The 18,983-nt window shown below is 59.2% G+C and overlaps 2 protein-coding genes across 9 annotated transcripts; one reads left to right on the top strand and one right to left on the bottom strand.

Annotated features, from left to right (window-relative positions):
- Nucleotides 1–2,006: 2,006 nt before the first annotated feature.
- Nucleotides 2,007–5,530, top strand: ZDHHC12 (zinc finger DHHC-type palmitoyltransferase 12). Of its 3 annotated transcripts, none has more exons than XM_043469767.1 (5): nt 2,007–2,164; nt 3,816–3,952; nt 4,309–4,386; nt 4,555–4,721; nt 4,868–5,530. In XM_043469767.1, exons 1-5 carry the CDS (start codon nt 2,065–2,067, stop codon nt 5,190–5,192), a joined length of 807 nt encoding a protein of 268 aa, XP_043325702.1. In that variant the 5' UTR covers nt 2,007–2,064; the 3' UTR covers nt 5,193–5,530. The 3 variants fall into 3 exon arrangements, with proteins under 3 accessions (XP_043325702.1, XP_043325703.1, XP_043325701.1); XM_043469768.1 differs by having other exon boundaries at nt 4,890–5,091; XM_043469766.1 differs by having other exon boundaries at nt 2,042–2,164; nt 3,713–3,952.
- On the bottom strand, nt 5,466–18,898 carry PKN3 (protein kinase N3). 6 transcript variants are annotated; one of them, XM_043469754.1, is made up of 23 exons: nt 18,525–18,898; nt 16,363–16,429; nt 15,995–16,235; nt 15,678–15,823; nt 14,420–14,531; nt 14,216–14,343; nt 13,021–13,204; nt 11,269–11,415; nt 11,072–11,181; nt 10,817–10,960; nt 10,315–10,390; nt 10,070–10,238; nt 9,771–9,873; nt 9,595–9,662; nt 9,216–9,279; nt 8,979–9,070; nt 8,372–8,548; nt 7,306–7,368; nt 7,087–7,163; nt 6,506–6,648; nt 6,310–6,417; nt 6,095–6,175; nt 5,466–5,988 (listed from the first exon to the last, which is right to left on the bottom strand). In XM_043469754.1, the coding sequence occupies exons 1-23, from the start codon at nt 18,881–18,883 to the stop codon at nt 5,776–5,778; spliced, it is 3,072 nt and encodes a 1,023-aa protein (XP_043325689.1). In that variant the 5' UTR covers nt 18,884–18,898; the 3' UTR covers nt 5,466–5,775. The 6 variants fall into 6 exon arrangements, with proteins under 6 accessions (XP_043325689.1, XP_043325693.1, XP_043325691.1 ...); XM_043469758.1 differs by lacking the exon at nt 16,363–16,429 and adding an exon at nt 18,185–18,286 and having other exon boundaries at nt 18,525–18,629; XM_043469756.1 differs by lacking the exon at nt 16,363–16,429 and having other exon boundaries at nt 18,525–18,766.
- Between the last annotated feature and the right edge of the window lie 85 nt (nt 18,899–18,983).

The raw sequence follows: 18,983 nt of genomic DNA, 5'->3' as shown, positions 1-18,983 counted from the left end.
GTGCGGGCTTTTCACTGCGGCACGGCTCTGTGGCATGCAGGCTTCAGTAATTGCAACATGTGGGCTCAGTAGTTGTGGGTCTCAGGCTCTAGAGCACAGGCTCAGTAGTTATGTCTCACGGGCTCAGCTGCTTCAAGGCATGTGGGATCTTCTTGGACCGGGGATCAAACCAGTGTCCCTCTGCATTAGCAGGCAGATTCTTCAGCATTGAGCCACCAGGGAAGTCCCACAATTAGTAGATGTCCCCACTTGGCACACTAAGCCATGCAACCATTGCAGTAATTAAGACAGAGCTACAAGTGACAGACACTCAAACACTTACCTAAGTTAGTCAAAGGTAGGAGGAATTTCATTAATGCAACTGGGAATCTGGTGTTAAGATCAGCCTTAGTAACAGTTGGATCTAGGGGCTCAGACCATGTTTTTAAGACCATCTCTCCAGACTTCCCTGGTGGTCAAGTGGCTAAGATTCTGCACTACCAGTGAAGGGGGCCTGAGCTCAATCCCCTGCCAATGAAGGGGATATTGGTTTGACCCCTGGTCCGAGAAGATCCCACGTGGGGTCAGGGAACTAGACCCCACATGCCGCAACTAAGAGTTCACATGCTGCAACTAAAAATGTCTTATGCTGCAACTAAAGATCCTGCATGCCACAACTAAGACCCGGCACACCCAAATAAATAAATATCTTTAAAAAAAAAAAAAAAAAAGACTTTCTCACTCCCTATTTCAGTGCTGGTTATCTCTACATCTCTTTATAGTTGGCCTCCTCTTCCACCAGAGTCTCTCACCACATAGCATAAAACGGGCTGCCAATTGCCATTATATCCTATTCCTCATGCTTGAGATCCAAAAGAATGCCTCTTTCTCTCTCAGCATCTATAGCATACTCTCATGGAATTATTCTGATTGACCCTTCCAAGTCACATGCCCACCACTTAGATCCAATCACTGGGAATAATGAGCTGAGGACCATGTTTGCCTTCTAGTCACATGCCCACGGTCTCTCTCCCACCACCCTATAAAGTGAGGGACATAGTTCTTCCAGATCCACACAGGATGGAGTCAGTTCTCCAACAGAAAAGGGGATGCTGAGCTGACAAAAACAACAAATGTCATATGAGTATACTGCGGAGTGAGGAGGGCACTAATCTGATGGAGGAAGGTGGATGTTGGTATCAGTGGGAGGAAAGGCAGGGCTGGATGGGGAAGGCCCTAGGAACACAGTAAAGGAATGTAAGCAGTGAATGACTAGGCTTTATGGTAGATTAGCCTGAAACCCTAGGTTGGGCCAGTCATTGGGTGTAGGTGCTGGTTTAGAGCTGAGGCGACAAGTCAGTCCTGTACTAGGCACTGTTTCCAACATTTAGTCCTCCAACCACCTGAGGAGGGGTACTATTATCATCTCCATCATACAGACAGAAACGGAACTCCGCGTGGTTTTGTAACTTGCCCAAGCGCACACAGGTAGGAAGGGGCAGTGCTGGGATTTCCGGCTCTGACCCAGTCAGGACCCTCATAGTCAGAATCTGCTACCACGTACCTCCACTCTGGTCTCATCCCGTCTGCAAAATCTGAAAATGGTAAAGTTATCACCCAGAAGTCACTTTGGTTTAGTCCTGCCTCTCTTGAGTCTTCGAGCATCTCATCTCCGAACCGGGCGCAATTCTGCCACCTTGAGTCACAACACCTGGATCTTCCTGGACGCATGCGTGAGGTTGTGGCCAGGGAGCGGGTGGTGGAACTCCAGCGGGACTGGAGCGGGACTCGCGACTGGAGCTCGGTTTTTGAAAGTTACCTGGATGCTGGGGGTGGGGGGGGTGGGGGGTGGAGCTGGGGGAGTTACCGGCTGCGCGCGCGCCGGCCCCGCCCTCAGCTTCTTCAGGCACCTGTTGGCTCGAGGGCCTACTAAACCGCAGCTGTCGCCCAATAGGCGGCCTCCCTGGCCCAATCCGGCCACGCCCACAGCCCGTATCCGCCAATCCCCGGGTGGCCGTGGGCCCTGTTCCTCGGAGGGCCCGCCCCTCTGAGCGCTTCTTCCGGGTGGGGCCCGGGGCCGAGGCGATGGCGCCCTGGGCGCTCCTCACCCCTGGGGTCCTGGTGCGGACCGGGCATACTGTGCTGACCTGGGGGATCACGTTGGTACTCTTCCTGCATGATACCGGTGAGCCGGAACCCTCGCGACCCCGGACCCACCCGACCCCGCGTGATTCCCCAGATGTTTGGGTCTCACTGAGTCCCTTGTCGAACCCCCCGGAGATCCTGGGATTTCCCCCTGACTCTTCCCGCGCCAGAGGCCCCCTCCCCACCTCTCATTCCAAGAGCCACCTGCTTTCCGCCCAATACTCAGTTGATCCCTAATTAATCCCAGAATCTTCCTGATCCCTGCCAGATACCCTTGTCTGTCCCAGGACCCACCCGGTGCCCACCTGATCCGACGACCCGCTCGAGACCCCATCTTCCCTGATCCTGGGACCCGCCCGACCCTTCCAGGGAATTGACTCCCAAGATTCCGAGGATCAACTAGATGAAGGGCTGGCATCCCGCCCACCCCATCCCTGCGTGGCCCTAGCTGCCCCAAGTCCGGGCTCCCCACCTTCAGGCAAGAGGACACGGCAGAGGGGAGCAGCCTGTCCCTCCTGTCCTCATCCCCGTGAGCGCTCATTCATTCCACCCACCCACTTCCATCCTTCCCCCTCTTTACCTGCCACAGGCCACCTCCAGCACAGGCTTTCGCCCTTCCTCACCACCACCACTACAACCCCCACCCCTTCCTCCTCACTGCAGCCTAAGCTCCTGGACCAGGGTCATTCTCACTTTCCTCCCAAGACCTGAGTCTCCTCCACTGGCTTCACCCCTTAGCCTAAAAACCTGTTCAGTCTCTGCATTGGAAAGAAATCCCCCACTGCAACCTCCTTTTCTTCTCCACTCTCTTTTACAGTCAAGGGGCACCTGAGTTGTCCACACTCTGATGTCTGGCTAGCTGTCTCCTGCCTCTCCCTGCTCAGCCCTCCACCCCCTTCGCCCAAACCTTCAGTCACCTCCATGGGCTGGACCCTGGAGGTGGCCTGGGCTCCCCTACAGCATTCCAACCTGACAGCCACACCCTTCTCTATCTCTGTTTCTTGTGCATCTCTTACCTGGCCAGCCTCTTTCCATCTCAGAGCCAGAGTCCTGCTCCCTGTCCCCCATATCCAGCCAAGTCTGGTCCCATCACCCCTTACCTCCAATCTGGTCAACCCCCCTGCCATTACCCTTGCCCAGACACACTCCTCTCTGTGTCCTGGATAGGCCTCCCCTCTGATCCATCTTTACTTTAGCACTAAGAGGGCTTTCAGAAACATGCATGCTAAGTCGCTTCAGTCATATCTGTGCAACCCTATGGGCTGTAACCCACCAGGCTCCTCTCTTCATGGGATTCTCCAGGCAAGAATACTGGAGTGGATTGCCATTCCCTCCTCCAGGGGATCTTCCCCACCCAGGGATGGAACCCGCACCTCTTGTCTCCTGCATTGGCAGGAGGGTTTATTGTTAGTGCCACCTGGGAAGCCGTTCAGAAATATATCTGGCCCTGTAACCTTCCATGGTTGCCTACTGCCCTCCAGAGATAATGTAGATTAACTGCTTTTCTTCTCTTCTCCCAAACCTGAACTTCTCCCTCCTGCACCCTATGTAGTGGCCACACCCGACCATTCATTAAACCCATTTCCAGGCCTTTGTTCATCCAGGGACACACTTCCCGCCTCCAGTTGCACCCTCCCCCACCACGCCCGTTCCACAGTCCTGGCCTCACTCTCCCCCTCTGGCCTCTCCAGCACTGCGGCAGTGGGAAGAGCAGGGGGAACTGCTCCTGCCCCTCACCTTCCTGCTGCTTGTGCTGGGCTCCCTGCTGCTTTACCTGACCGTGTCACTCATGGACCCGGGCTACGTGAATGTCCTGCCTCAGCCCCAGGTAACTAGGAGGCCCAAACCCCTCCTCCCTCCACCAGGGAACTCAAGACTCCAGTGAGTCTCATGCTAGACTCAGCTGAGAGCTTTCCTAGGGAATCCCAAGGAATCATCTGGCCAGACCTAGGGCCCCGTCCTACAATAAGAAAATGGCCAAGGTCCAGAGAGGGGAAGTAACTGACCAAAGTCACACAACCTCGCAGTCCAGGGCACCCTGCCCCACTCTGCCACCTCCATGACACATGGATGGGCCCCCAAATGTGCCCACCCAGAGCTAAGCTGGCCCCCAAGGGAGACACACACAAGTCTCAGCTGCCTCCCAAGGGACCCCCATCTCATCCTCTGTCCCCCCCTTTTCAGGAGGAGGCCAAGGAAGAGCAGACAGCCATGGTTCCTCAGGCCATCCCCCTTCGGCGCTGCGGATACTGCATGGTGCTGGTGGGTGATGCGGGGACCTCCGTGGGAGGACTCAGGCAAGGCCAAGACTTCTTGGCCTCACCCCCTTCCTCCAGGAAGGCCTCCCAGATGCCAGCCCTGACCTCCCACCCTCATTGCTGGGCCTAGAGGGGAGCCGGTGTTGAAGCCCAACGCCCTCTGTGCCCACAGCAACCCCTGCGGGCTCGGCACTGCCGTGAGTGCCGTCGCTGTGTCCGCCGCTACGACCACCACTGCCCCTGGATGGAGAACTGTGTGGGCGAGCGCAACCACCCGCTCTTCGTGGCCTACCTGGCGCTGCAGCTGGTGGTGCTTCTGTGGGCCCTGTACCTGGCATGGTGGGTTGCCCCGGCGCCCTGGGTGTGGGGGAGGACCAGCACCCCAGGCTCCCTCTTCAGGGGCCTTGGACCCTCTCCCAAACGGCCGTCCCCTCAGGCGACCCCACCGCCAGCCCTGGGTTCTTGTTGCTCTCCTTCCCTTGCAGGTCCGGCCTCCGCTTTTTCCAGCCCTGGGGGCTCTGGCTGCGGTCCAGCGGGCTCCTGTTCGCCACCTTCCTGCTGCTGTCGCTCTTCTCCCTGGTGGCCGGCCTGCTCCTGGCCTCGCACCTCTACCTGGTGGCCAGCAACACCACCACCTGGGAGTTCATCTCCTCCCACCGCATCGCCTACCTCCGCCAGCGCCCCGGCAACCCCTTTGACCGCGGCCTGACCCGCAACCTGGCCCACTTCTTCTGTGGATGGCCCCCGGGCTCCTGGGAGACCCTCTGGGCCGAGGACGAGGAGGAGGAAGGCAGTAGCCAAGCTGTTTAGGGTTGCTGGAAGCCGGGGCCACCATCTTGTGCCTGAAAACCAGAGAGGCCGCACCCAGAGGGGTCGGCCCTCCAAGGGCCTGGGGCTCCTCACTCCTGCCCACTCCTTCCGGGCCTCAGAGTGGAGCTGAGGGGCTGTACCCTGCCTCGGTGGGCAGCTCTGCCCTCCCCAGGCAGAAGAAAAGGAAGAGGACACATGGGGAAGACTCAGGCACAAGGAGAGACCTGGGCTTCGGACACCTCCGCCCCACCCCCAAGCCAGGCTGCGTCCAGCGCACAGTTTGATAAATTTAATGAACCATAAAGCAAGTCAAGTATTAAAAAAAAAACCAAACCATTCCTCGCTGCGCCACGCTTTCTGGTCTAGGTCTCGCAGCGGGCAGGGGAGAGGAGGTCGGGGGAAGGGGGCGGGCAGCACTCGCCCGGTGACTGAGCAGTGCCCACGACAGCCCCATGGCTGCCACCTCGAGCCCCAAAGGCCCATCAATCCCAGCGTGCCCAGGTGGGCAGACAGGCGGGCAAAGCAGAGGCTCTAACCGTCCGGCGTGGGGGAGCGGGCAGGGGGTGGAGAGGCCGGGAGGCCCTCAGGGCTCCAGGAATCTCTCAGACACGAAGTCGAAGTCCCGGAAGGCAGCCTGCTGGCGGGCGGTGAGGGGGCTTCGGGGGTCAGGTGGGGTCAGGGCGGGCGGCAGCCCCGTGAACTCGCCCTCGAAGTAGCGCAGGTCTGTGGGGCCGCAGAGGGTGGGCACAAAGGGGGGCTGGACGGCGCGGGCAAGCAGAGCCTGCCAGTCGGTGGTCTGGGGGCAAAGGCGTACCTCAGATGATGGGAACAGCAGCCCCCGTGGGCCCTCGACCCCTCCCTCTGCGCCAGGCACCGGGACCGCCGTGGCCACGGCCGCTCACCCTGAAGAAAGGCTGGGTCTTGATTTCCTCAGCATCTCGCTCGCCCGCCCCCAGGCGCTTCTCGGGGCACTTCTGGAGGAGCTGGGGGCGAGGACAGGGGCTCATTCAGGGCGCTCAGCCCCAGACACTGCCCTGCTGCCCCCAGCCTCTCGGGTAGGGAGCCTGGAGAGCCACAAGTAGCCCTCCGGCCCAGCCTGGGACCCTGCAGCGATTACCTTCTGAATAAGCTCGAGGCCTTGCACCGACAGAAAGCGGGGGTATGGGGCTTCCGCATTGACGATGCAGTCAAACACCTCCTCCTCGGTGTCCCCTGGAAACGGGCACTGCGGGGAGGGGGCTCAGCAGGGAGGCCCCCCACCCAACCTCCACCCAACCTGGGGGCCCCAGCAGCTCTCCCCATCCAGCACTCACCTCGCCCACCAGCATCTCATAGAGCAGCACGCCCAGCCCCCACCAGTCCACGGCCCGCGTGTAGGCCTCCTGAGTCAGCACCTCGGGGGCCAGGAACTCCGGGGTGCCGCAGAAGGTGCTCGTCCGGTCCCCAAAGCCAATCCCTGCCAACCAACATCCACACTGATGCCAGCGTACTGTGGCAGCCACAAGAACCTCTAGTTGTAAGAATCAACCACCAACCCTTAGGACTCCATGCAAGGAACCCCGTGCCGAGCCCTGCCCCACACCCTTGGAGGTGGGAACGGTTTTCATGCCACCTGATGGATGAGGAATGTGAGTCTCAGCGAAGCCTGTGTGCCAGGGTCATGCAGAAAGCAGAACCCAGCACCCTCTCCCAGGCCAGGCTCTCCCTCCAGCCGAGGGCAAGGGGGTCTCTGAGTTTTTAAGGCGGGGAAGGACGAGCCAATGCATCTAGCTGGTCCCTGGAAGGAGGGCTGGGAGGCACATTTCCTGGAAGATGCCACTTGCTCGCCACCCTGCTGGCCTCGACGGACCGAGCAAGGCAGGAGGACACAGGCTCCTGGATGGGAGGCACCCACCTTCCTTACAGAGCCCAAAGTCCGCGATCTTCAGGAAACCCTGGGCGTCCAGGAGAAGATTATCCAACTTAAGGTCTCTGAGGGCAAGGCAGGGCAGACCCCAAAGAAGCTGAGACGTGCTAAGGCCCAGGGAACAGCGGCCCCACCTCATAGCAGCCCAGGAGGAGGGCAGCCCCTGATCCCCTTGCCTACTCCCCCAGCATCCCGGGGGCAAGTTACCTGTAAATGATCTTCTGCTCGTGTAAGAACTGCAGCCCCAGGACCACACAGGCCAGATAGAACCTGGAGGGTTGGTGCAGGGGGTAGTTCAGGCCCATGACTGTGGGGGACAGGGCAGGGAGGCACCAGGATGGCCATGGCCTGGGGACCCCTGATGTCCCTGCCAGAGTCAGGGGCAAGGCTCCTCATGATAACAGCCTACCCTTCCCAGGCCCTTAGATTGTGCCAGGAATGACACCAAGTGTCCACATGCCCATCCTGGCATCCTCCTGACAGCCTCCATTGGCACCATCATGCCTATTTTTTTTTTTAATTTTTAAAAAATGTTATGTTTTTTTTTTTTTTACTGCACTAGGTTTTCGTTGCTGTGCGTGGGCTTTCTCTAGTTGCGGTGAGCAGCAGCTACTCTTCATTGTGGTGCATGGGTTTCTCATTGCGGTGAACTGGGGGTAATGATGACTGTTTCACAGGTTTAGCTACAGAACATGGGCTTGAGGTGTGTGGGCTTCAGTAGTTGCAGCCCTTGGGCTCAGTAGTTGCTCTGAGACATGTGAGATCTTCCTGGACCAGGAATCGAACCTGTGTCCCCTGTACTCACAAGCGGGTTCTTAAGCATTAGACCACCCAGAGAAGCTTCATCATGCCTATTTTTTTAAATGAGGATCTGAGACTCCTGGTAAACGACCCACCCTGGGTCACAGAGCGAGTGGCAGAGCTGACACGTGAATCTGGGCTCCAGAGTCCACACTCTGGTGGGCAAGACATAACAATGCCATCTGTCAGTCACTTACTGCTCACCAGTCCCTAGGCTCTGCAATTTCTAAATGTTATGTCCACCGATGCACCAAGCCTATGAAGCAGTTATTATCCCCAATTCACCGCCATATACACTGAGGTCTGAGGTCACAAAGGCTGTGAGGGTTTGATAACCAGGATGTGAACCGAGGCCTCACTGATTGCACGCACTCTTTGGCTGATGGACACCATGGAGGAAGCAGGATGAAGGGGCCGCCAGGGACAGGGGGCCCAGGGAAGGCTGGCTGGAAGAGGCGAGAGGGGGACCCACCGGGCCTGGGGCTCAGGAAAGACGTCCTCATGGATCTGCATCATGAGGTCACCGCCTGGCGCGAACTCAGTCACGAAGCAGGCATGGCTGGAGGTCTGGAAGCAGGCGAGGAGGGGAAGCAGGAATGGATGCCCTGTGCAGCCCACAGCCTCAAGGATTCGCTTCTCACAGTACAGGCTGCAAGAGGAGGGCGTGGGTTTCATAGGCAAGGAGGGAACCCAAAAGGGAAGGAAGACCTCCCCTGGCTGTGCCCTGTCACCCACACAACTCCCCTGGGTCACTAGCTCTTAAAACTGCCAGGCGGGTAGAATGACAGTTCATATGTATCCGGGACTCGCACAGGTCTTGAACTTGTACCGCCACCCTGTTCCCATTTCACAGATGAGGAAGCTGAGGTGCACAGACAGGAGACCTGCCCAAGGGCACACAGTTCACAACTGCAGTTGCTAATAAGAGAGCCCAGACCTGGCTGGCCCCACAGGGTCACTTCTTCGAAGCCCCAGAAGCATTCAGCTGCCTTCTGGAGTCACCAGCCCAGCCCAGGCCTGCCGTCCTGAGTTCCTTCCAGACGCCGGGGTGCTGGGAGCCCCCCGACCTCAACACACACCTCTCGATCTCGTCCCGGCTCAGCACCTCCTGCTTCTTCAGCGCTTTGATGGCATAGTATTGCCCCGTGCCCTTGAATTGGACCAAGAGGACCTGAAGACCAGAGAGAGGTTTGGGTTACAGATGGGCAGTACAGGAATCTACTTCCCCTGCCCACTGCCCCCCAGAGCCCAGAGCCCCCTAGCTAACGTGCTGGGGGCCTGCCCACCCCCTTCCGCCGCACCTCCTCAGCCCCTACCTTCCCGAAGTGGCCCCGGCCCAGCACGGCCAAGCAGCGGAAGTCCTGAAGCCGGGGGGGTTTCCTGCAAGAGAAAGGGCACAGGAAGCCCCCAGCACAAGGAAGGGCTGGGCCTCCACCAGGAGTCGCTCCAAACCCCCCGTGCTCGATCTTGGGTGGTCCCCCTCTATGGGGCTCCAGAGCCCGGGGGAGGTGGGCAGGGTTCCCAGGACTGCAGTGTCTTGGGGTCTGGCAAGCAGGCTGAGCTCAATAATGTGGGTTCAACGAGTGAGAACCTGAGCAAGCCAAGGAGCCCAGGGTGAGGTGTGAACGTCTGACATGCAAATACCCAGATGAGTGGATAAAAGCCTCAAACACCGAGGTGAGCCCGCCAGGGTACCTGGTAGCCGGGGCTGGCAGAGGCGGCTCGAGTCGAATCCTGGGCTCCATGTGGGGACGTTTGGTGCGCTGCGAGGGGAGAGGGTCTCAAGGCAGAGCAGGGCTTCCTTCCCTCCAGCCCTGCCACCCAACCTGGGCAGCCCCCAGGGTGACCAACCCTGCCCTGCTGCCCCTCACCGGCATCTCTTCAGGGGTTGGCTCCTGGGCCAGGTAGAGGCGAGGGGGCTTGGGTAGGGGTTGGATCTCTTCTCGCAAGGGGGTCTTCTTGGGTGGGAAGTTACTGTGGGGTAGAAGCAGACACATACCGGGCACAGACAGTTGGAAGAGCAGCGGGCAGGGAGGGCGGGGGTGGACACACAGCCACGTGAGACAGACAGACAGGTCAGAGGGCGAGCCACGGGGCAGGCACCATCTGCGTCTGGAGAGAGGTGACACCGCAGAGAAGCAGGCAGCCTGGGGTGAGCGAGGCTCCTCACCTGGGCGAGTCGGGGTCGGTGGCCCGCTGGGGTGTGGCTGGAGTCTGGGAGCACGCTTTGGGGGGGCTGATGGTGCTTGGGGAGCTGCATGGGGGCAGCAGGCTCATGACCAAGCGTCCCCAGGCCGCCATGCTGAGATTCATCTGGGAAGCCCTCAGGAAGTCCTGACCTGGGGCAAAAGCAGGCTCAGTCTCAAGGTCTCGGGAGGGGCCCAGCCCTGCTCCCTGCTCGCCAGCCTTCCATACCTCTGCGTTTTGAGAAAATGCGTTTCTGCCTCTGCAGTCGGGGCCTCCTCTCAATGACAGGGTCACAGAAGGTCACCTGTGGGGGCAGGGGGCAGGGCTGAAGACCAGTCCCCTCCCACCTGCCCCAGGCACCTCCTCGGCCTCCAGGATTGCAGCCTGAGCCCGTTGTCAACAGATGCAAGAGCTACAGGGACTCAGAGAGAATGGATTCGGCATCCTCACTGGTACCAGGGGAGAAACTGAGGCCTGGAGGAGAAAGGGACTTGCCCAGGGTCGCACACGCGGCGGGGCAGTCAGGACAAGGACGCGGGCTATTCCTCTCCTGTGAAGTCCTCAGAGAGTGGCTGGGAATCTTTCATCCCTGGAGAGCTCCTCCCTCGGGGCCTCAGTTTCCACTCCTTGCTGTGGATTGGGGGCAGGGGGGGCACAGTCTCCAAGGCCCCTCTCACGTTAACAGATCCATGGGCCCATGAGGTCAGAGGGCAGGGGCCGCGGGGGGCACCTGGGCAAAGAGCAGTCCCTGTGGCACCAGGCTGAGGGACAGCTGGTGACAGGCATTGTCCAGGAAGTCCTCCAGCCTCAGGAAGGCCACGCCGCACAGCTGCCTCCAGTCCCGCCAGTGGACCCCGATCTCCAGCTCCCGGGCCTACACGGGGAGGCCAGGTTGAGTGGGGGTGAGCCTGGTACCAGCCACTACCTGTCCAGCCTTCCACCCCACGAACCGCGATCACCCCGGTCCACACAAGGGCAGCCTCACCCGCTCCAGGGCAATGACAAAGGTCTGGTCCCAGGACTGCTTGGCCACAGGCCCCCAGCCCGTCTGGCCCACAACGCGATTGTCCACCTTCAGCACGGCCAGCACCTCACCTGCAAGGCCAGAGTCGGGGCTCAGGGCAGGCCAGGAGTCGGGGGGGGAACCTTTGCGCTCCCCAGCTCCCGGGGCCCCCTACTCACTGGCCAGCTCGCCTCCCCCACGCTGCTGCTTGGCTCTGCTCCGAAGCCAGCCCTGGGAAGGGCTCCCGGCCAGCGCGGCCGCGGGGGAACGTCCAGGCACTGCCGTCAGCAGCTGCTCACAGCCCAGGAGGCGGACCTGCAGTGTCCCTGTCGGGGAGCGTGTGAGGGGCCATCATCAGATGCCATCCTCCAAAGGGTCCCTGGGACCCCAGGAATGTTGCCTTCTCATGGAGGTAGCAAACCCAGAGCCTGCTCGCCTTACGCCTTGGCAGCCACCTGCCACCCTGGGGGCCGACCAACTGGTCCTCCCCTCCCGCCATCCCTCTACGTGCGGGAAGAAGCAGGGACACAGAGGCAGAGGAGTCAGACTCAGACCTCAGTCCTCTCGCTGCCCAGGACTCCGGGCCTAGGCAGCACCACGCCAGGGACAAGAGCCCCAGAGGAGCAGGGTGCCTGGCCGGCCACCTCCTCCCGGGGCCTAACTCAGCCCCACTTCCTGTGGTGGGTACCAGTGTGTTTTGCCAACCAAGTGGGCTCATTTTTAGGGTCACTAGAGATTTGTCCCTCCGAGGATAGAGGAAGCAGTGGGACTCTAGCAGCTCTTGAGGACATACATAGGGCTGAAGAGCACCATTTAGGGAGTCGGGGCCTGGGGGGGTTATACTCCGAGAGACCTTATAAACTGAGGCAGTGCCCAGGATGGGAAGGTCATCCTAGAAAGAATGACTGGAGGAATGTGGGTGCTTAGTTGGAAGACAGCTTAGGGGGTGGCTTCAAGTACCTGAATTTTAGGCCTTTTAACAAGCTCTAGAGATGGCTGGATAGCATCACCAATTCAACAGACACAAACTTGGAGAAACTCTGAGAAATAGTGAGGGACAGAGAGGCCTGGCGTGTTGCAGTCCATGCAGTTACAAAGACTCGGACACGACTTAGCGAGGGAACAACAAACAAGACCTTGCCCTCACCTTCCCCAACTTGTTGACTTGGTCAACTCCCTTAAGCCCATCAAGGACATGCCTCCCCCTCCAGGAAGCATTCCTTGGTTCCCCAAGGCCAGGTGAGGGGGCCCACGCAGTCCCTGTACTTTTCCCCTTCAGCTCTGCTCACAATGGGATGAGGCCTATCTATTCTGTACCAGCTCTGTGCAGGCAGGGGCTGGGCCCTCTAGTTGGCACTGGGTCCCTGTTGGGAAATTCAGGGCTTCCATAGTGTCAGATCCACTCAGGATAAGGAAGCACTTTCTAATAGTGCAAACTGCCCAGAACTGGGTACCAAGGCCTCCAGGGCTGTGAGCTCCCTAACACTGGCACGTCCAGCCTAACATTCTCATGGTTCCTCATTGAAACACACTGGGGAAGAATTGAGAAGATTTTCAATCCTGACTTCACCATCCTTAGCTGTGTGACCTTGGGCCACTGACACCCCCTCTCCAGACCTCAGTTTATCACTCTGTCAAATGGGGGCGATAATAGAACCTACCTCATAGGGTTGGTGCGAAAATTCGAGCACTTCATGTGCAACAACTCACTGAATTGTCACACCAGCCCTATGAAGTAGGTGCTGTTATCACCCCCATTTGACAGAGTGATAAACTGAGGTCTGGAGAGGGGGTGTCAGTGGCCCAAGGTCACACAGCTAAGGGATGGTGAAGCCAGGATTGAAAATCTTCTCCAAAATTCTTCACCACTGAATTCCAGGCTCCTCCCTGGAAGGGAAGGACAGCTCTGAATAGGAGGGGCTCCCGGGTACCTGTCATGGCGGTGGGTTTCACAAGTGTCCCTGAAGGCTGCGGGTTCCCAGACGCAGCAGTCCGCAGCTCCCGGGCCACTCTGCCGCGCAGAGGGTGAGCAGGAGGCAGTCTCTCCAGCAGCTGCTCCAAGGCCAGCCGCAAGAGGTCCAGTTTCTGGCAGGACTCCTGGAGCTGGGCCTGAGCCTGCAGGAGGGATACGGGCAGGGGATACAGGGCCCTGGGGTAATGGTGAGGGCAGCGGCTCAGGTCACCCAGAGGCACCCTGGATGAGGTCTAGACCAGAGGTCCCCAACCTTTTTGACACTTGGGACTGGTTTTGTGGAAGACAATTTTCCCACGGACTGGAGGTGGGAGGGATGGTTTCAGGACAATTCAAGCGCATTATGTTTTTGTGAAGCTAATGCTCCAACACTTTGGCCACCTGATGCGAAGAGCCGAATCATTAGAAAAGACCCTGATGCTGGGAAAGGCTAAGGGCAGGAGGAGAAGGGGATGACAGAGGACGAGATGGTTGGATGGTATCACCAACTCGATGGACATGAGTTTGAGCAAGCTCCGGGAGATGGTGAAGGACAGGGTAGCCTGACGTGCTGCAGTCCATGGGGTCACAAAGAGTCGGACACGACTGAGTGGCTAAACAACATTTTTGTGCACTTTACTTCTAATCTAGTGCTACTGCTGATCTGACAGGAGGTACCGGTCCGTGGCCTGGAAGTTGGAGACCCCCGATCTAGACAAGAATGTGTCTTCTGGGCTTCCCTGGTCGCTGAGTGGTAAAGAATTTGCCTGCCAGTGCAACAGACACGGGTTCAATCCCTGGTCTGGGAAGATTCCGCATGCCTTGGGGCAACTAAGCCACACGCCACAATTATGGAGCCTGTTCTCTAGAGCCCGAGAGCCACAACTGCTGAGCCCTGAATCCTGTGCCCTGGAGCCTGTGCTCCGCAACAAGAGAAGCCACCACAGTGAGAAGCCTGTGCACCGCAACTAGAGAGCAGCCCCCACTCACCACTACAGAAAGGCCCAAGCAGCAACAAAGACTCAGCAGAGCCAAACAGAAAGAAACAAAGAAAATTATATATATAAAAAGAATGTGCCTCCTGTTTCCTCATGGCCTGCCGAGCGGTATCACTGGCCACTACAGAGGGTGGTACCAGTCAGAGAGGAAGCAATGGGAGGGGACCACGGTCTGACCTCGGCCAGCACCTTGCGGTCCTGTGTTCGCCGGCTACCAAGCAGCTTCACCACGTTCTTGGCGCCCTCAGCCACGGCAGCCTCGATGCGTAGACGGTGCCGTAGTTCCTCTACAATCAGCTCAGGACCTGGGAGGAGGAGGGGTCAGCCACCTCAGGCCCCAGCCCTGCTCCACCCGGCCCAGTCCCCTTGGCCAGGCCTCACCTGGCTCGGGGGACCCGCTGGCCTCCAGGCTACTGATCTTCATTCGCAGCAGGGCCACCTTCAGCTGGCTGTCCTGGAGCATCTGCTGGGCGGCTGCCAGAAGCTTCCTCTCCTATAGGATTATGACACATACCCCATCAGGCCAGGACGAGGCCAGCGCCTTCCTGGTCAGACTGGGGACTGGACCAAGCCTCCTCCATCAGTCTGGGTTGAAGCTAAGCCTCCCTCAGTAGACCAGATAACTACAGCCAGTTCAGCTCAGTCATGTCCGACTCTTTGCGACCCCATGGACTGCAGCACGCCAGGCTTCCCTGTCCATCACCAACTCCTGGAGCTTACTCCAACTCATGTCCATTGAGTCAGTGATGCTATCCAACCATCTTATCCACTGTCGTCCCCTTCTCCTGCCTTCAATCTTTCCAAGCAACAGGGTCCTTTCAAAAGAGCCAGCTCTTCACATGAGGTAGCCAAAATACTGGAGTTTCAGCTTCAGCATCAGTCAGTCCTTCCAATGAATATTCAGGCTTGGTTTCCTTTAGGATGGACTGGTTGGATCTCCTTGCAGTCCAAGGGACTCTCAAGAGTCTTCTCCGACACCACAGTTCAAAAGCATCAGTTCTTCGGTGCTTAGCTTTCTTTATAGTCCAACTCTCACATCCATAAATGACTACTGGAAAAACCATAGCCTTGACTAAATGGACCTTTGTTGGCAAAGTAATGTCTCTGCTTTTTAATATCCTTTATATCTTATTTTAAAAAATTATTTATTTATTATTATTTGGGGGGGCCCAGGCCACATGACATGTGAGCATCTTAGTTCCCTGACTAGGGATTGAACCTGCAGCACTCCTTGCATTAGAAGTCTTGACCAGGAAGCTTCCAAGCCTCCCTTTTTAGTAGCTCTGCAACAGAGCCTCCCCCATCAGACTAGACAAGGAAAGGCTCAGGTCAAGCCTCCATTATGAGATCAGGGCGAGCTTCCACATCATACTGGGAGTTGGGACAGGAGCTGGGACTTCCCTACCAGACTTGGGGTTGGGTTGGGATTCCCCATCACCCTGGTGTTTTGCCTTCTTTGTTAGACAAGGGATTGGAGCCAAGCTGAGATTTGGGGCCTGCCTCCCCCATCAGACTAAGGGTAGAGTGTCTCCCTTACAGGATCAACGGCTAGGCTGCATTTCCCTATCAGGTTAGCCGCTGGATCACTACCTTCTTGAATAATCTGAGAACACAATCTCTTCCCTCCAGGGGGCCTTACCTTGGGAGTGCCACTGGCGTAGGTGTGGGTCATGTTCTCAGCCCCCTGCCTGACTTTCAGCTCCACCTGCAGCTGCCTCTGTAGAGCCTCCAGGTGCCGGGCTCTTGCCTGCTCGGCCAGCGGCCGAGGTCCTGAGGCTGCGGGCTCTGTGTGCAAAGAGTGTGGGGCATGTGAACCCTTCTTCCAGAGCCGAGAGCTCCCCCCCAATGCCTCGCTCACTCCTCTCCAACTCTGAGAGTAGGTCAGGGCCAAGGTCAAGGAGCGGGGTCAACTTGTCACTTCCCATCCCAAGGGGCCTCCTCATGCTCCTCACTCACCAGCCGGGCCCGGCCCAGGCCCCGGCAGCAGGATGCGGGCATGAAGCTCCCGCAGCTCTCCATGCAGCTGCTCCAGGCGGCGGTTGGAGGACCGCAGCAGCTGCTGCACGTGGCCCAGGTGGCGGCGGTCTGTGGCCACCCGCCGCAGGTTTTCCACACCCTCCTTGATCTTCAGCTCCTTCTGGATGGCCCGGCGGATCACCTCTTTCTCATCCTCCAGAGGCCGATGGCCTGCCCCAGGCTGTGGGAAGGCAGAGGGATCAGGCCTCTGGGACCCACCTCCAAAGCCTCTGCTCATCACAGAAGGAGGTGGGAGAGAGGCAGGTGTGGATGGCACCCAGGACTGACCCACAGGGTGCCTCTCTGACCTCAGAGCGAGTATCCCTAAGCCAGATGGATGCCCCAAGGCTACGTTCCAGCCCACGTTCCTGTCGTCTGCCATCAGAGAGAAGGGGAAGAGGAAAAAAAAACTGTTAACATTTATAGGGTGTTCTGTTCTAAGACCTGTGCAGACATGAACCTGTCGAACCTGACAGCAACTCCATGAGGTAGGTGCAGTTATCATCCCCATTTTACAGATGAGGAAACTGAGGCACAGAGAGGTGACGTAATTTGCTCAAGGCCACAACACAGAGACAGAAAGGCACTGTCTCTTGGGCCCCAGTCTTTCCCTGCCAGCCACACGTAATCAGGCTGCTCTCAAGTCTAGGATCCAAAAAAAGAGACCCCGGGAACTTCCCTGGTAGTCCAGTGGTTAAGAATCCTCCTTCCAATGCAGACGACTCAGGTTCCATCCCTGGTCACAGAACTGAGATCGCATATGCTGTAAGGCAACTAAGCCCGCACGCCACAACTAGAGAACATGCAACAAGAGAAACCTGTGTGCCGCAACAAAGACCCAGAGCAACCAAAATGTTTTAAAATAACAACAAAAAAAGAGACTCGGCACTGAGAAGGGACCTCCCGAGGTCAGACAGACAGGGCGGTCTGTGGCCTGAGTAGAAGCAGCCAGGGCTGCTCCCTTGAGGGTCTGACCCATCAGGTGGCAAAGCAGAGGCCCTGTGGGGCTGAGGAGGTCTCCAGGGGCCCACTCCCAGCGCAGCTCAGCTCTTGGGAGGAAGTGGAAGGCTCTCTCACCACTTCACCCCAAGCGGGAGCAAGAAGAGGAAAACCTCTTTCCCAGAGGCCATTTCAAACCAACCGGTGCCAAAGCTGACTTCGGCCCAGGGTAACTCATGACACCCCCACCCCAAGGACCCTGTGAGAGCTTCCATCTTACCTCTCCACGCTCCATCTCCCGCGCACAGTGGAAGGGGTGGCCACCCCAGTCTCAAGGACCCCCACCCCAGGCCTGTGCTTGCCCGCTGGCCCGGCTGTCAGAGGGCAGGGGCGGGCCTCAGGAAATCCTTTGAGGGCCCTAGGCCAGAGGGCCAGAGCCAAAGGCCTGAGCAAACAAAGATCTCATGGAGCTGGGGGCCCGGCACAGGGGTCCTGAGTCACCCAGCGGCCGCTGCTGGGCGGAGGTTAACAGGAAATCGGAAAATGTGTACAAGCCACGGCGGGAACAGGCCGAGGGACCTCCGGAGGAAGGGGGAGGGAGGGAGGGGGCAGACGCAGTCCTGAGAGCTGCCCAAGGGGTGGGGGCACTCAAAGAGTCTTCTGGAGAACACTTCCCCCAAGAGCGGAGCAGAGCCCGCGGTCCTGCCGGCTCCGGGCTGGAATCCCGCCAAGTGCGCACACACCTCTCCTTTTCCGCTGGGCGTCTGGGGCCCGATCTTGTACACAGACGTCCCCATCCCCGTTTGCCGAGAGCTAGAACTCCACTTCTCCTCGCCACCTCCCCCTCCACCGGCCCCCAATAACGAGACACACAACCTCAGTCCCAGGGCCCACGCGAACCTACTGCTGCAACCCCGCCCCCTCGCCATTTGGGCTGGAAGCCTCTGAGCACCCGAAGTTTCCCTCCCGGGCCGCTGGACTATGTATGCCCCTCCCCCGGGGGTCCCCCCAGCCCCGCCTCCTGTGTGCTGCGGGAGGAACCCCACAAACTGCGCGGGGTCGGCCTCCTCCGCCTGCTGATCACATGCTTCTCTCCCTCCCCCCTCCCCCCACCCCGAGAAGTGGTCCCCGTGTGCCTGCACCCGCCCCCTTTTTGGTCCCAGCGGGTGCTCATCGATCTTAGAGTCCTACCTGGAAGAATAGATTTTTAGGAAACTCTCGGGCCCACCCTTGGTGGCCCTGACTGCGGATTCAGACGTGCTCATGGGCTGGCCCGACGGAGGCTCTGAGTCACTGGGAGGTGATTTGGGGACATTTCCAGGGGGGCAGAAACCACTTACCCCCACCCCGCCCCCCAGGGCTCATATCTGCTCCGCGGAGGTGTAGGGGGCCCAGGGCAGGGGGCTGGGAAGGGACAGGGGAAGGGGGCTGGGGGCGCTGCCGGAGCCCGGGGCAGTGAACGAGCTCCCCCTCAATCCACCCCCCCACCCCGGCCCGCGCCCGCAGCCCGTCCTTTCCGGGCGCCGTTCACCTGCCGCTGCGCCCCCTCCTCCATGGCGCCGCTCCCGCTGCTCGGCCCCTCCTCTCCACCACTCCGGTTCCGGAAGCCCCGGCCCCCTCCGCCAGGGCTTTCCTACTTGAAACTTCCCGGGAAGTCGCGCCGGAGACGCGGGATCCGGCGCCCCCTCCCGAGCTCCGCTGGCCCTGGCGGGAGCCGGGGACCAGCGCCGCCCCTCGGCTGCGCGGGATCGAGCCCCAGTGCAGACCCCGAGGCCCCGGATCCGACGTCCCCGCGGAATGTGGAACCCAGGGCGCCTCATCTGAGGCCGTGGTTCCCGCTCCCGTGCGACACTGGGCCCCACCCCGGGATACAGGGACAGAAAGGGACATTTCCCGGGTTGGGGGTTCTCCAGTCGCCGCTGGGTCGCTGCAGTCAGAGGGGCAGGCCCAGGTGCGGACAGCGCCGCCTGCCGGCCTCGGGGCAAGGCCT

Source organism: Cervus canadensis, chromosome 5 (genome assembly GCF_019320065.1).
Source record: "Cervus canadensis isolate Bull #8, Minnesota chromosome 5, ASM1932006v1, whole genome shotgun sequence".
Taxonomy (NCBI): Eukaryota; Metazoa; Chordata; class Mammalia; order Artiodactyla; family Cervidae; genus Cervus; species Cervus canadensis.
This window is presented reverse-complemented; position numbering and strand designations above follow the sequence as displayed.